The sequence below is a fragment of the Lethenteron reissneri genome, chromosome 30 (assembly GCF_015708825.2).
Source record: "Lethenteron reissneri isolate LAM-NWPU_2019-01 chromosome 30, ASM1570882v1, whole genome shotgun sequence".
Lineage (NCBI taxonomy): Eukaryota > Metazoa > Chordata > Hyperoartia > Petromyzontiformes > Petromyzontidae > Lethenteron > Lethenteron reissneri.
The window spans coordinates 15172716-15189816 of NC_083808.1; the positions used below are offsets into that span (position 1 = coordinate 15172716).

Here is a 17101-nt window from a genome sequence, read left to right on the forward strand (position 1 = left end):
AACCTCCGCGGCTCTCGTCGGGCCTTCCTCCATCTCCTCCACCAGATGCGGATCGACATCATTCTCGGGCAAGTTGGCACGCATAGGGCATCCGGCAGGGTCCAAACACCTCACGCATCCACTTGCACCCCCGTAGGGTTATCTGATGTTAAATGTCGACATGCTGATTCGGTACCGCACACGGTTACGCAGTGGAAAATATTGGCTCGAAGGGTGATTGCAGCCGCATCGGGGTCCTCCACGGTGCCGGGCATGATTCAAGGGGTAGACGTGCATGTTTTGGTGAATACCGGTGCGTCGGCAACCATAATTTCCAATGTGATTTTTCATCTATTATCCATCCCTGCGTCGCGGGTCCAACGAGCTAACGATGCATGCATTGCTGCTAATGGGGGTGGCATGGGTATCATAGGACAGGTGGATGTCCACATTGCCATTGGGAATGTTGCCGCGTCAAGTTCGGTTCTTATTTCGCGATCGCTGGGTACCGATTTTCTTAGTCGGATGCCTGTCAAAATCCTTGTGGATCAAGATTGTTTAGAGATGCCTGGGGGCATTAGGATGTCCTTCTTGCCGTCCCTGGTGGGGCCGGCCACCTCCAGGGAACGCCGTTCACGCGTTGGCCGATGTCACTGTGGAGATACCCCCGGGTACACAGATGCTCATCCTGCTGCACTACCGGAAGCGGTTGGAGGCCGCGGATGGGGCGACAGGTGTGTTACTGTCCCCGTCGAACTCCGTGGCTAAGGCCTTCTCCCTTGTCGCGGCTCAGACTATTGTTCGGGCTGGGCAGGCCCCGTTCTTACAAGTGTTGAATGGGGGCCCGGAATGAGTGGTCATCCCGGCAGGTGCGGTTTTGGCCCATGCCACTACCGACTTTACTAGCCTGGATGGGGACCAACCTAGAGTAATGGCTGCCGGCGTATCTCGGGCCACTCATTCGGACGATTGATGGATCGCCGAATTGTGCCGCGAGAATACGTCTTTGTCATCCAAGCAGTGGAACGCATTGTGCTCACTATTGTCAAAATACGCCGACGTCTTCAGTAAAGATGATTTTGATTTGGGCCACACCTCGCTCTTGTTACACCATACTGACACCGGTGCGGCAGGACCGATATGTATGCACCTGCACCACATGATCCCTGCGGAAAGGGAGCACGTGTGTGGCGCGGTGGACGACATGTTGGCGGCCGACATTATTTCGCCGTCCAAGAGCCCTTGGGGCGCACCGGTGGTGTTGGTTAAAAAAAAAGGACGGCGGATTGAGGTTCTGTGTTTACTTTCGCCGGTTGAATAAAATATCCGTGGCAGACGCGTACCCCTGCCACAGATGGACGATTCGTTGGACGCCTTGTCGGGGGCCATTTTCTTTTCTACTCTCGACCTCTCATCGGGATTATGCGTCGAAGCCGAAAACGGCATTTCGCATGCTGCAGGGCTTGTTTGAATTTAACCGCCTACCCATGGGCTTGAATGCCGCGCCGGTGACATTCCAGCACCTGATGGAGTTGGTGCTGGCGGGGCTACAGTGGGAGACGTGCCTCATATATTTGGACGACGTTATTGTATTCAGTCGCACCTTCGAGGAACACCTTCAACGGCTGGAGGCTGTCTTTCAAAGAATGCGATCGGCCAACCTCAAATTTAAACCAAAAAATGCCATTTGTTGCAACGTTCTGTCTGCTACCTCGGACACATCGTCAGCTCTAGCGGTGTGTCCACTGACCCTCAAAAGACGTCGTGTGTTCGTGAGTGGCCGACGCCCACTTCTGTGGGTGATGTGCGGCGGTTCATATGCTTTGTATCCTATTATCGCTGGTTTGTTAAGAATTTCACGACGTTGGCAAAACCTCTGCATGCCCTGACGGGAAATTATCAGAGATTCAAATGGGGTCCGGAAGAGGAACTCGCCTTCCAGTCTCTCCGGGATCGCTTGGCCACCGCGCCGACACTCGACTACCCTGATTTTCCCAACCATTCACCCTGGGCACGGATGCTAGCGACACCGGCATCGGTGCTGTTTTGTCGCAGCGGAAGGACGGTGTTGAACAGGTGGTGGCATATGGCAGCATGGTTTAGTCTCCCGCCGAAACGCGCTATTGCGTCACTCGTCGGGAGTTGCTGGCGATCGTCCATTTTGTTCGCCAGTACCGGCCATACCTGTATGGTAGAATATCCCTCATTCGCACTGACCACGCTGCCTTGCAATACTCGCTAAAATTGGAATAACCGTCCGGACAATTGGCCCACTGCATCTCCGACCAACACTACTTAGCCAGTGAACTGGAACACGTACATCAAGCCCTTAAGAGGAATGGGTACTCGGACCGAAAAACCATCACTTTACCATACATAGCAGGTGTTACCAAAAATATTTACAAAATCTTAAACAAACACAAGATCCAGGTCCGATTCAATACAGTGCACAATCTGTGATCTAATCCCATCTGTGAAGGGGGTTATTTCTGACATGCAATATCCTGGAGTAGCAGTTACATTGGGGAAACGAAACGACATGTCTCGGACCATGGTCGTGAACACAAGGCAGATCTGAAACATGGCAGAACCAATACCTCTGCCGTAGCTGACCATTGTTATAACACTGTGGGCTCGCATGATATTGTTTTTTCCGAGACCAAGGTACTCTGCAAACCTTCGGGCTAATATTAAAGGTTTGTTTATGAAGCCATCCAAATACATAAACAGACAAAACTTCAACCGAGATGGATACAAATTGAACAATCATTGGAAGGATGTTGTTGTTGTTTCCATCGTACCTGCCGGTTTACTGCTAGCCCCACCCACGTCCCTCCCCCCCCAGCCTCACATTCTCTTTGTTCTTCCACCACCTATCCACTTCTAGCCCCGCCCACTTCCCCCCCCCCAACCTCACGTCCTTTTCCCCGAGCGCCCATGCGGCCCCCCTCCCCCTACCCCACACCCCCCCTATCTCTCTGTACCCCCTTGCCTCCTCCCCCCCACCTCTTACCTATATAACCTCTTGCCACGGCAGCTCTCCCACCGACTTCAGCATTTTCTTACTGTGGTTGACCCCACCTGATGAAGTTCGCTTGTATTGTGATCGAAATGTCGTGATTTGTTTTATTTTATTTTTACCTACGTGACTTTACCAAAAGAACCAAAGAGTATTTGAGAAATATTTAAAACCATTTGTAGGGGCATCCCCAGTTACCTTGTGTGTGTGGCACAAGGTGACTCGGCACTTGTCCTGTAAGCAAGCATGTCTGCCAGTAGGCAGCAATGCCTGCCATGTGTAATCCTCATTGAGTCATTTGTGGGAAAGTTTTCAAATTAGGACCATGACACCAGAACACAATGACCTACTCTTGCTAATGATGTCACGGAATCTTTAACATCTACTGTGATACAGATGGCAAATAGTATTTTACAATAAAGATACATCGCATTATTAATGAGGACAGCCTATTGGATTCAATCCACGAACCACTATTGCTGTACCATGTCACCACTAACAACAAGCTTTAAGCTCATGCCTGGCAGTTCAGGACACACAGATATTAACCAATATTGAGCAAATGCCTTACTTTTGCAAATATTGCATAAAGACAGTAGGTAACAACTGAAATGAATGGCTTACCGTATCCAAATATATAATGAGCACTGAGTCCGTGATCTCATAATTACTGATGTACTTGTCTACGGCATTCTTAAGCTGTAAATGTATGCAAGCAGAGCACACAGCAACATGTGAGACCAGTGAAAACTGACAACCATTGCACATTTGGCTTCATACCGACAAGGTGTCTGTAAACATTTTCGCATAAAACTTCACTTGTAGAGCATTCTGGATAATACTTTGAATACAAATGTAATTCCGGATAACACATTGACTGCCGACTGAGGCCATGGGAAGAGGTTACCCTGGGCCATTGCACTCTGATTGATCCTGGAAGTCACGTGACAAGTAAGATCTACACAGATGCCCCAAGTGGGGGTTAGGGGGTGGTCACGTGACTGGGTAAGATCCGACGGGAAAGGTTGGGAGAGAGCCAGAGCTCTCTCGAAGGTGGGCATGGCCAAGGGCGGCGCCAGCCACAGCCCGGAGGCATATAAGCGGGGTCCCTACAGGGACTGGGGTTCAGCGTTGCTCCTGTCACCTGAAGATCTACAATCGACGTTCTACGTCGTCCAAGAAGAAGTCACCAACACGTGGCGAGGACCCAAGACAGGGTCCCATTCGTGGTAGCTAACTCCCAGTGTGATTAGCATATTTAGCCTGGTGGTCCACCACCATAGGTTATCTGGTGAAAGGGCAGTAACCCTTTTGTGTCATGTGTTGGTGAGAATAAATGTGCCTCCAAAGAGAAAGTATGTGACTCAGTTGAATCCACTACACTAGTACAGCACACCGGTGTGTTGGAGAGTCAAGCCACAACATTTGCAATCTGAGTACGACGTTTCGCCAGTAATTACAACTAGCTTCATCTGGCGAAGTCCACCTGTTTCGTTCCTTATATAGAGGCGTAGATGTGGTGACCAAACTTCTACGTACATGATGCATGCGCATTATGCGGGCCCATTGATAGATCAATAGGGATTATTGTTGGTACGGCTATTTTAATACAGACAATAGAGAGGAAGGACAAGATGAAACTCGGTGTAATTACCTGTGAAACGTCATACTCAGATTGTAAATGTTGTGGCTTGGCTCTCCAACACACCGGTGTGCTGTACTAGTGACGATTTGGCATGTTCTGTTTACGTGAAAACCCTTACTAGTTGGTTGTGTCAGGTGGTGGTGGGTTTTAATATCCCTTACAGAGTCTTGAGACTCAGTGGGGTGTTTCTGGGTAAACAAAAATCATAATAAAATAAACCAATTTCCATTCTCTATCTCCACATAGAAATAACATATCTCTTAGTCTGGTTCAATAAAATATTGTGTGAAGCCACGGAATTAACTTCCCAAATTTGTCATGAACCCCTCCACCACCAAACATAGCCAAGCAACTTAATCGTCATGTGTACAAGCATTTAACACATCAATTATAATTTGTTCAGCTCACCTGTAATTCAAAGAGCAATTATGACAGCTAAACTTGTACTTACAGTAACTCTAAATCTGGCTGTAAGAAATATTTTTAAACTTACCAATGAGCTGAAGCAATCGCAATTGAAAAGGTAAACGCTTAACTGGCAGTTAAATTTATTTGACTGTTGGGTGGTGGGTCTTAATGCTACGCATTTTGGGCAAATCTTTACGTGGCCTCACCCAAAACATATTTATGAATCATGATAATGCATGCAAAAACCATGTTATATTTTTGTCTGTGAGCCATTATTGGGCAGTGATGGTCCATGTCGAGAAAGGGCATTTCATATACTATAACATATCGTAACAAGCAATACTTGGTTTGTATGCCCGACTGCTAATTACCTCTAGAAGAGCAAACCTGGTCCAATTTGTTTTGGTTTTGTTTATACTTATATCGTGTCTATATGCAGCCACGGGCTGTACTGACACACTAGCATATTTTCTTTATAAATAGACAGTCGTAGGCAGAGGGGAAAAAAGACAGTTGAACAGGGACAGTGAGTCGCCTGCAAAGTTGGCTTTGGAAAGGGAGTATTTATAGCAAATATATACAAAGCGATGTTAGTTATCTTAATTTGTGCTTGTTTAACCAAAAAACTTCAAGAATCTCAATACTTTTTTCAGGTGAGTTCTGCCATTTTTTGTTACATTAGGGGCAATCATGTTACATATAATTCAAGTAGAGTCATTTGCAGGTAATTTATCAGCATTGGGATATCAGGCCAATAGCAGTTTTAGCTATGGGGGCAAACTGGAGAACCCGGAGAAAACCTATGCAGAACAGGGGGAGAACATACGAACTCTACACACTCGCACCAATCACATACTCACAGTTTCACACACATTTTGTGCACACTCACACTTTACAGAAACAGCGGTAGAACAAACTGCACGTAGAAGGCACCCAAGTCGGGAATCAAACCCAGGGCCTTCTTTGCTGTGAGGCACGAGTGTTACCCCTACTCCACCCTGCTCACCCAAACATTGTCAATTATTATCCTTTAAAAAGGATAGAATTAAAATGTGGGCCATATATAGTTGTCAACCTTTTACTCGGCCTCCAAAAGTGTGTTATCTGTCCATGCTGAAGGATGCTGCATCCAAATGTGATGTTTGGTGTCCTATATCCTGTGCTTATCTGGGAATCCTGCCTTGTTAACATTACAAATGTCCACTAATTTACAATAACAGCTTTCTCGGCATAATGTTACGTGTGTGTGTCTTACCTGGACAAGGTCATTTTTATCTGGAATAAATCCAGTTAACATGTTCACTTCTAATATCGTCATTCCTGATTCATTTGAAATTTCATCTTTTCGTGGCTTATATCTGCATCACACAATAAACGAATGAAGCAACTGCTAAATTATCTTCAAAATTATTAAACTTTTCACCAAGTTATACATTCTGCATAGTCTATATTATTTCATAGAGTACTTTAGCTCAAGGAGCTTTACAAAGTTTAAAAGCGGCAACAAAAATAAACTGATTTAGATGGCAGGGGCGTGCAAGGGCAGAGGAATGAGTGACCACAACAGAGGGAACAGAGGTCAGAAAACGGCAGGGGAGGGATGGTAAGTAGTGGAGGGGTGAGGGAGGGAATGGGCAATGGGCACATCCAGTGGCAGCGGTCCCTGTGTTACACAAGGGGACTAAACACTTGACCTGCAAGCGGGAATGAGTCTGCCAGCAGTTTGCCGATGATTGCTATGTGCAATCCCAATTGAGAAAACTGCGACTTTTTTTTCAAATTTGGCACATTGACCATGATTTACCGGCACACTCATTTTCAATGACAAAATAGGATCTTGAGATTGAAAGCACATTGAGATTTCATGCAAGGCGTTACATAATCTAATTATTATCTGATGCTGACGGGGAGCAGAAGGCACGCAAAATGCAAGAATGGGTTCATTATTATTTCTTCAAGAAATGAGCACAGCATACACCCTGCTACTGCTGAGACACACCTGGTACACACATTCATGCGGTATGCTGCCTCAACGCCTCCTTCATCACCGATATCTCTCTTTCGCCGCCTCTTCCCATCAAACCAACCCAAGCGTCCTTGTGGCATCTCTATGCAAAAAAAACATTCACAACACTTAATAATTGAGTACATTTGGTATTTGTGCCATTATTTTTTTATGGCTAGGTTGTTCTTCTCCCGCACCTCTGATTAGCACTGTTGGCTATGTACAGCACGAAACAAGTCCAATATATATACATATCACAAAGGCACATTTGGCAGTAGTTTCACAGTTGAGGGAGATTTTGCTGTGAGAAATTCCAACGGAGTCATTTACACTGTAATGGTTTGAATTTGGCAAATATGGACCGTGAAACTGGTACACAATGGCCTTCTCTTTTACAACAATGTCACGGTATCTTTAACACCCATCGTGAAGCAGAGAGCATGTATGTTTTGGTTAATTCACCCGTAGTATTAACCAGTGGTCAGCCAGAATTTTTTATGTTTACATTATAGGGCAATATTAATGTCAGTAGTTCATGGCTATACTGGTATCTTTGAGGTATGTGAAAGCCAGGATGTGCGATGTTTGGTTCTCAAATGGCAAGTTTATAATGGATGACTATGTTGTTCCACTGTTTTCCAGCGTTATTCCAGATCCGAGTGAGAATCTAGGATGTCATATCACAATCCTAAAAGGGGAATTTGGATTTGAGTTGGTGTCAAAGTACAGAAATTACTCGCTAACCATGGAATTGCATTCCGCCATTTCATATATATGTAGTGTAATAGCGCTGGCTGGTGGACAGCAGCGGCATGTGGTGGACAGATAGTACACACCCCGGTAAGGGCGTACACAGTGTGGGCAGAGAGGAGGAACTAGGGTAAGGGTCATGGAGGACCCCGTCTGGAGGCCCCTGGAACCTGCTATCGGGTTCGAGAAGAGAGGCGTGGTCAGGGCGGAGCCAGGCCACGCTGGGAGGATAAAATGAGCCGAGAGCAGGGGCTCGAGGCTGCCGGTTCTGGGAATGGACTCATCTCGTCCTTGCTATCGTCTCGTCGCTGTCATTGCTAAACGTCTCCGTGAGATATTGCGCTACGAAGGATAGTAGTTGGCTATCTCAGTCAGCGCCGTCAGTGTTAGACAGCTAGTGTTATTGTAGAGTAGTGTGAGCAACCATGAGAGAGCGAACAGAGGAAGGTGCGAGCGAGTTGACAGCCTAGGATTACGTCATGTCAAGAGGGCTGTACTTTCGGGAACAAAGGCGGGTCTGAGCTAGAGGAAGGAACCACCAAAGGGGTACTTAAGGGGGACCCGTGACGAAGGTGGGGTCATTGTGGGGCACCAGGGCAAGAATCGGCTGGAAGAGGGCTCTCCCTACTCATCGCCGGGCGGTGTTGGATGAACCCCCGTCCCGTGCAGACGAGTGGGAGAGCCAAGGGATAGCCGGGAGCAGGGCCCCGAGTAATCAGTAAAAATCGGACTGAGAGAAAGAGGGTTCTCCCTTCTCGTCGCCGGGCAGCCGAGGGTAGGACAATACAGAGCTCGGGGGTCCATGGTAAGGACCAAGAAGAGAGAGCACCTACCTCTGGTGTGAGTTACAGTCTTGAGTGGAACAGTGTTAATAAACGGCAACAGCCCTTATAGTTAATCCCGTCTCCTCGTGGTCGTACTGCACAACATGTACAGGCTAGGTTGAACTACAGTGGAGAGTGTGCAGACGAGACCGTGAAAGTTAATAAATTGCTTCCTAGAAACTCTGTCTCTGAATCGTTGACACTCCATGCACATGGGTTATTTTTTCCAATTTACGAACCGTGGCCTGGAAAATTGAGTTTTCACGGGTAAGCACGGTGTTAAGGAAGTCACATGACATATTACGTCATTGCATCACAGCATGACATCATTGTATTGTGTGACGTCATTAAATACGCCATGCAGCGATAAAGTTATTTGATTTTACTTTGATTCATGGACCCCGGAGTGTGCAGTGAGTGGTGAAGGTGGGAGCGTTGCGTCTGTGGCTCGGAGGAAGATGGTGGGCTCAGTCCCTCTCGTTCTAACCAGCCCTTGCCCCATCATCTCATTGTCATCGTCATCATCGTAAATATTAAAGGCATTTGAGGTGAATGTAATGTGTATTTGTTTCATTATGTTATTGTACAATGTACTGTATTTTATTCGGTATTTAGTTAATAAACAGGCAACTTAGTGAGGCTCTGACAATTCTGACCGCGGCTGTAGTTCCCAAAACCCCCTATTTCCCATAGGCCCCTGTACTTTATTAACCGCGGATTTGCCTACCGTGGTATTTTTCAGGAACCTAACCCACGCGTTTGGTGAGGATTTCGGTACATTTTTGTGGTCTAGATTGATGGGCAGATTGCCGTTGACAAGAAAATGCGTAACATTTAGTTTGAATGTCTCTGGAGATTTTGCGGCAGAAGGTTCTTCAGAATAAGGAGCGAGAAAATTGGTGTTTCATTGTTCTGGTTGCTATGCACATTGCGTTACGTAATTGTCCATCCAGTAGTTGTGTATGAGCTCCAGGACCAGGATAAGGCACAATACTCTGCCACTAAATGGATCAATAATATGGAGACAGTTGGCAAGTTTCTGTTTTATTTAGGGCTTGAAGGTCAGGCTACTGTCCATGATAACCCCAATATATCTTGGAATGGGGTCAAAGCAGACTGGGCTACCACAGATGGGCACATCAAGGGTAGCATCTGCTGCATGACTGTTTAGGTAGAAAGCACTTATGGTGGTTTCAGAAAGGTCTGGTCTCAGTCTCCAGTGATGGAACTATGCCTCCAATAAAGTTAGAGTAGCCATTCGTTTTTGTTGGCAATATTCTCAAGGTTTGTGTCCTGTGCAACAAAGGTTATGTCATATACAAATATAAATTTGCAACATGCTGTATATGGCAGGTCATTTATCTACAGTAAGTCCTCGTTTAACGTTGCTTCACACAACGTTGTTTGTTATGTCTTTAATATTAGATGGTACAAATTAACTTAATGTCGTTTAAAGCTTCCCTATAACGTCGAGAATGGACTATGGGCAGTACTGTACATACTATAATTGTTTTTTTACCCTTTTATCTGGCAACAAAACTGACACCTTTTTTACAAGGAGTCATGTTTGCATTGACCACTATACCTGCAGTCGGAATGCAAACAAGGTGTCAGTTTTATTGCCAGATAAAAGGGTAAAAAAACAATTATCATATTTTGCTACTGGCAAATGAGGTTCCAATGGTGTAAATGCTTACCCCGAGCTCTCATACTCTGATGATGCATTGTCTTTGTGCTGTATGCCTTTTGGCGTCCTCTGGTCTAACACCGTTTGAGACGAGGCTCAAAAGAAAGGTGTCCCCAGTGTGGACCAATCAGTTTCAAAGACAATGTATATATTATCAGAGTGTGTTTTTTTGCATTTTGTTAATGCAGACATGAGTCCACGTAAAAGGTTTCAGTTTGGTGTTTTAACAACTTAACACCTGTTTTGTTTCCATATAAAAGGGGAAAAACCTATTATCATTTAAGAACTACATTTAAATCAGATATATATTTGCAAGACAGTGATGTTTAAAAAAAGACTAAAATAAAAAAAATCAGATTTAAGTTGTATTTCTAAACATGTATCAAGAAACAGCATTTCCCCCCACTTCATGTTTTAAATTGTCAATTTCTCTATTTAGTTATCAATGAGTTATATAATTAATCAATAATTGTTCCACATGTAAGTTTATTATCAATTTGAATCATAAAATAATGTGATATAAATTTCGATTTAAAGCTTTCGTGACTGCAGGGATTCATCTTCTTGGTTCTTTCGGTAAAGTCACGTAGAAGGGAAGTAATAAAATAATAAAAATAAAACATAATAAAATAATTCTCACGACGTTTCGGCCACAACGCAAGCAGCCGTCCTCAGGTGAAACCAGGTCTGTCGAGGCGACAGCGTCTGAATGAAACAGCACACGTGCTTGGAGCATATATATAAGCTGGGTTGGAAGGGGGGGGGGGAAGGGCGCCTTGACAAAATAATTTGCATATCAAGAGGAATTTAGCATATTTATGGGAAATCCAGATATGTGATTAGTACTACTTATGTCCGTGCATTATGCAGGATTAGCAGCATCCAAGGGAGGGGATATGGGAAATGCAGGTATGTGATTAGTGCTACTTTGTACATTGTATTACAAAGTAATATATAGTATCGTAATTGTATAGTGAATATACAGCAGTGTGATATACATTAGGGTGGGTAGAATAATACATAGTGTAATTTTACAATGGTTTATAGCAATACAGTATGTAATTTAATGTTGGGTTTGTCTATGGCAGTATATAGTACGGTGTAGACTCGTGTGATGTAAGAGAATAAAGTTTAGATGGAAGCATATTATATTTTTTACGACGTAGAATTGTAATGTATTACTGTTAGTAACTCAGCTTATTGTAGAGTATATTTAGTATAATGATGATACTATGTAGTTTATACTTTAGTTGTTTACGTGGTGGTTTTAGTTACTGCAGCTACATACTATTAACACTTCTTCCCTTTAGTAATGCTACCCCGATCCCCTCCCTGTGATGCTGCTAATTCTGCATAATGCACGGGCAAAGTAGTACTAATCACATACCTGCATTTCCCATATCCCCTCCCTTGGATGCTGCTAATCCTGCATAATGCACGGGCATAGGTAGTACTAATCACATACCTGCATTTACCATATCCCCTCCCTTGGATGCTGCTAATCCTGCATAATGCACGGACATAAGTAGTACTAATCACATACCTGCATTTCCCATAAATATGCTAAATTCCTCTTGATATGCAAATTATTTTGTCAAGGCGCCCTTTCCCCCCCCCCTTCCAACCCAGCTTATATATATGCTCCAAGCACGTGTGCTGTTTCATTCAGATGCTGTTGCCTCGACAGACCTGGTTTCACCTGAGGACGGCTGCTTGTGTTGTGGCCGAAACGTCGTGAGAATTATTTTATTATGTTTTATTTTTATTATTTTATTACTTCCCTTCTACGTGACTTTACCGAAAGAACCAAGAAGATAATGTGATATAGTTGTAAATTGCTTAAATGTAATATTTCTTAGATTATATGAATACTAACAACAAATTGTTTTGTTAAATCTTTCTACATTGAATTACATTATTAGTTACAACAATATTAGTAACGGAGCAGAAGCCTTTTTAGATTGTTCTTCTTTTCCTTTAATTATTGCTTCATTCTCAAAAAAGTTATTGATATAGGTTCACAAATAATAATTACAACAATATTGTAGCTAAAACACCAGCAATTTTTACAAAATCAGCGACTATAAAAACACCAGCAGCAACGAAAACAACAGCGCGTGCTTGTAGCGCACGCAGACAAAACCACGTGATTCGAAGAGTCATTGTAATTAGGTAATAATGACAGCTCTGACCGGAGCGCATTGAAAGGTTTAAAGAGTAAATTAGCATAGTTTTAGCCTTGTAGGGTATATTGATACAGTACATGTAAGCTGGGCTTACGAAAAATGTTTTGTTGTTATAACTACAGGGATATTTTTTTTATAAAAAAAATTCTGCTGAAACACTGCGCAACAATTTTATAGACAGTAATTTTGGTGTCACCCCCTCTGATGGTGTCACCCGGTGCGGCCCGCACCCCCCAGTGACGCCACTGATTAGATGTACAGTATAACGGCATTCGATGTTGGCAAACTTCAGCAGCAGACCTTGTTGCCAAACAGCGTCAGCAGCAGAAGTCAATCATTTTGTGCTGTTTTTCTGTTGACACTGGGAACAAGCTTCTATGAGGTGAAGGCAACGATCTTGTTTCGCAGAAACTACAGCCAATATGAAATCCTTATCGCGGCCTACCTGTTACGTGTTTGTTTCCATAAACACAACTAATACCCTCATCTAGGCGAAATGGATGTCGTTAATTTGAATCCAGATATGATCAAAAGATTCACTAGGATAAACATGCAGTACTCTAACCACTATGAAAACCATTCCCCTTACACATAATTTTGGATTGCATTTCAACGTTGCATGTGGGTGGCAGGTTGGTGCAGTTGGAATACTTTTGGTGTACAGCAAAAAGCTTTGTGTTTGATCCCTGGGTCGGGAACTTTTCGGTGTGGAGTGTATTTTATCCCCTTGTTCTAGATGGGGTTCTTTGAATTATCTGGTGTCCTTCAATAGCTAAAAACTCATGTAACTAGTATTAGCCACTCTACACCCATCCCAAAACTATAAAGCTGCACAGATTCCAGATTTCCCATCTAAATATTTGGAAAATTCACCTCCGTCATTCGCTTCAGTCAACGTGACTTTCAAATCAAATGTGGAGCAGGATTTGCTTGGGGGAGCCACCTTGTTGAAGACGCTCATAATCTATGGAATAACAAACACACAAAGACACACATTAGAACTAGGGTTGTGTAAATGGTAACTGGGAAACCGGTCGTAAGCATTTTCCGGATCGATTACCTATTTAAAAAATCAGCAACTGGTAACCAGTAGAATTTTAGAAACGAATGCCCCTCTTGAACTTGCACCATTGTTTCTACTGCAGCACCAGATTATGGACTTGAACCAGAGACCTCTGGATTGTAAGTTTAGTGTGCTAATCATTACACCACTTTGGCAGCTCCCTACATTTCTCAGTTAAATGTAAATACAGTTTTGTTATGTTTGCTCAGAGACATTTCTAAGTGTGGAAAACTGGTCACTGGTTTTACTGTTTTTCTTCATGCTGTTACCAGTAATGAAAAAAAACATTTTAACAATCCCAGTAAAGAGTGGCAGCTTGGAAAAGCAGATCCCACATTACCCAAGCACTGAGCACAACCTCTCCCAACACACATGCAATCCACTGGTGTTCATGCAAGCACTCAACAAAACTAGAAAACACAAATTAGGAATTAAAACACTTTTCAGAAAGGACACATATAGCTGAAGGGCTGAGCAATAAAGAGTAATGCATAAACTTTTGCGACCAATATTATTCATAAAAATTTTTTGGGTTAGATTGCATAAATTTACGTGTTGTATACTCACCGCCAGCCGACATTCAATTAGTGGCGCTTATTACGTGCATATAACATGCTAATTTGTTATGGCTTCAGCAGCACCGGTTATATTAGAACAATACCATCTTACCTATAAACGTCCTTTTTTGTCTGTTTGTCCGTCTGTCTGTTCGTCTCTGTGTGGACGCGCACTTGCGAAGGATTTGGCTTGCGAACCGTGGCCAGGTACCACGCCGTAAGCCCCCTGCTTGGCATAGGCTATTCCGTTTTCCCATCTGTAAACTTTAAAGTAGTTTAATGAACAATTTAGTGCAAAATTTGCATTAAATAATTTCCCCGCTCCGCTCAAGGTGCCCGGGGATTGCCCCTGGCAACGCACGCGCGTCATCGGTAGAGGGTGGGGGAGGATTTCTCCTTCGCGTTCAAAATGCAAAAAGAATACACGCAACGCTGCGGTAGATTCATCAAAGTGTCATGTCCTCTTCTCTCCCCCTCCACCCCAATGTATACACTTACTACTATAGATATGAATATTATAGCGCTTAGTTTTATTGTAGCGCGGGAGGAGGGATGGTGGAGGGGGCGAGGGTAGTGGCCCAGCCCCCAGCCTGGTAATGCGTCACCTCCTCCAGCTGGGCAATCTAGGCGAGGCCGCGGGCTCTGCACGGGACTAGGCCTCACCACGGCAATGTGAAGTACAATTTTATTGAATATTTCGCTAAGAACTCAGGTTCATTGTTTACTATTATGAAACAAATAAGGTACCAGATATTACAATAATAATGTTTGTGTGCAGAAAACACATTTTTCATGATTAGGTTGCTAAATATTTCCTTTTTTAGCTGTGTTTTTATGACGCTGCGACGGTGTACTGACAGTCTTGCTGTGGCCTGCTGATTAATCAACGTCAGTGCACTGGCACTATTATCTACACTGCTAATATTGCTTTTGGCCATTATGAGTGTATGCCAGTCTATAGTCTATAATCTGTTGCCTGCTTCTTTACCTCACTCAATGTACTGCCAGCCATTCATGTCGACTGTATCCTGCTTTTTCAGCAGCTGACCGTATTTCCAGCTTTTTATGTCGACTGTAACAATGCTTATGTCATTGAGTCGGCGTACTGGCAGTCTATAGCCTGCTTCTCAACTTACCTGTGCATACTGCTGCTCTTTAATGTACACTTATTTCAGCTTATTTCAATGCATTTCTATTGTTTAGATTGCTCACATCACGCTATAGTACTGCGATGCTGATTAATATGTTATACTGCTAAATACGTTGGACTTTCTTAGCTACAGCCCATTGCATTTCGTCTATCGTTTTGTTACATTTGTAGGGGTGTTAAAGAGAGGGCCCGTTATGCATGGCAGCCTATGGAAAACAAACACAGTGGGCGGGGCTACGTAAGTGCACGAGGAGGTGCCCTCTACGACGTCCGAGCCAGACACCCTGGGGGGGGCTGGTTCGAACGTTATGATCCCCCGGGGCCCCACCCCTCAGGGAGGGGTTGGGTATAAAAGGGGATGTTCAAAGGGCTCGAGAGAGTTATGTTTAAGCTAAGGGAAGAAGACTGAAGACGTCTTAGATAGAGCCCTGGACTCCCCTAGTTCGATGTCCTTTTCAGGGCCGGACAGGACTGAGCCAGCGGCGTGGTCCCGAAAGCCTAAGCCGGTGCTCTTGTAAGAGCTGGTCTGGAACTCCGGGTACCGGGCCCGACTTACCAGTGTCGGGCCAGTTATCCTCCCCTAGCCCATTAGTGGAGGATTCGGGGCTAGGACAGAGTTAGCTAGGGGTGTATCCCGAGTTATACGGGTGAGGGGGCCGATACCCCCTCGAGTGTGTATATGCCCACTGTCGTATTGTGAAATAAATATACATGTGCCTCAACCTCGGCGTCAAGCGTCCTCACCGGTACTTCACATTCATGGGAACATCACTCATTTAAATGTTGCCATACCGCAGCTTTACTTTCCACCAAAGCAGGGAGCACGCAGCGAGGTTCAATGTCCCAAATATTGTTGACCTTGCTTTCTTACGGTGGGTGAGGAACATTGTCAGAGAGACATTGTTCTTCCATACCAAGAAAACATCATCGCACTATTTCCTGACACAGAGCATACGATGCCCTACAATAACTCATTTTCCTGTCACAAGGCCAAGATGGATACCACATCAAGGTTCCTCCAGTTACAAAGCTGCAGGACAAAAACATCCTCACAAAACTGTCTCCTCTAAAAAAACTTATATTCCTTCGTGATCATGGACAGAGGAGGAAACCACATTATGGTGCGCCAACCTCTTTCACCAGTATGTTGTCCATGAGTTTGCCAATATTGAGAGTGAGCGCCTTCTTTACATTCAACTGAATCAAAACTACCTGTGTGTGAACAGTATGCTCATCTCTGGGACGCCATCAATGACGAAGGAGATGCAAACGGTCACAATGTGGGATGATTAGTTATTTTGCCTTCATCCTTCACAGATCCACCAAGATGCATACATGATAAGACTCAGGATGCTATGACGTACATCAGCCAATATGCCAAACCCCATCTCTTCATCACATTCACTTGCAATCCCAAATGAAAGGTGATCCAGGTTTACCTTTATCCAAGCCAAAAGCCACCAGACAGACATGACATCTTAGCGAGGGTCTTAAAACTCAAAGTTTATGACCTCATAATGCTTCTTCTTGGTTTATTCGGTAAAGTCACGTAGAAGGAAAATAATAAAATAATAAAAATAAAACATAATAAAACCATTTCGGATCTTAACTGATTGTGTTCACGTTTACGGTGACTTTCAGACCGCAGTCCACTCACTACCATTGACTATATATCTTGTATTCTCCGCAGGGAATGGATTCTTTGCTCCGCTGCAAGCTTCCTACCACCACTCTCCCATTGACATATTTCGTTGCTTCCTCTTAGTACATTTCACGCGACGGTCAATGGTATAGTGTATAGCATATTGTATAATAATAAATAGTATTA

At 44.1% G+C, this 17101-nt stretch overlaps 1 protein-coding gene across 1 annotated transcript in view; it reads right to left on the minus strand.

The window, feature by feature from the left end:
- The window catches only part of LOC133349576 (complement C3-like), a 320240-nt gene that overhangs the window by 25559 nt on the left and 277580 nt on the right, over positions 1-17101 (minus strand). The window contains 4 exon segments of the mRNA XM_061563146.1: positions 3623-3697; positions 6307-6409; positions 7051-7159; positions 13377-13467. Of these exon segments, the coding sequence (XP_061419130.1) occupies positions 3623-3697; positions 6307-6409; positions 7051-7159; positions 13377-13467 (378 nt within the window).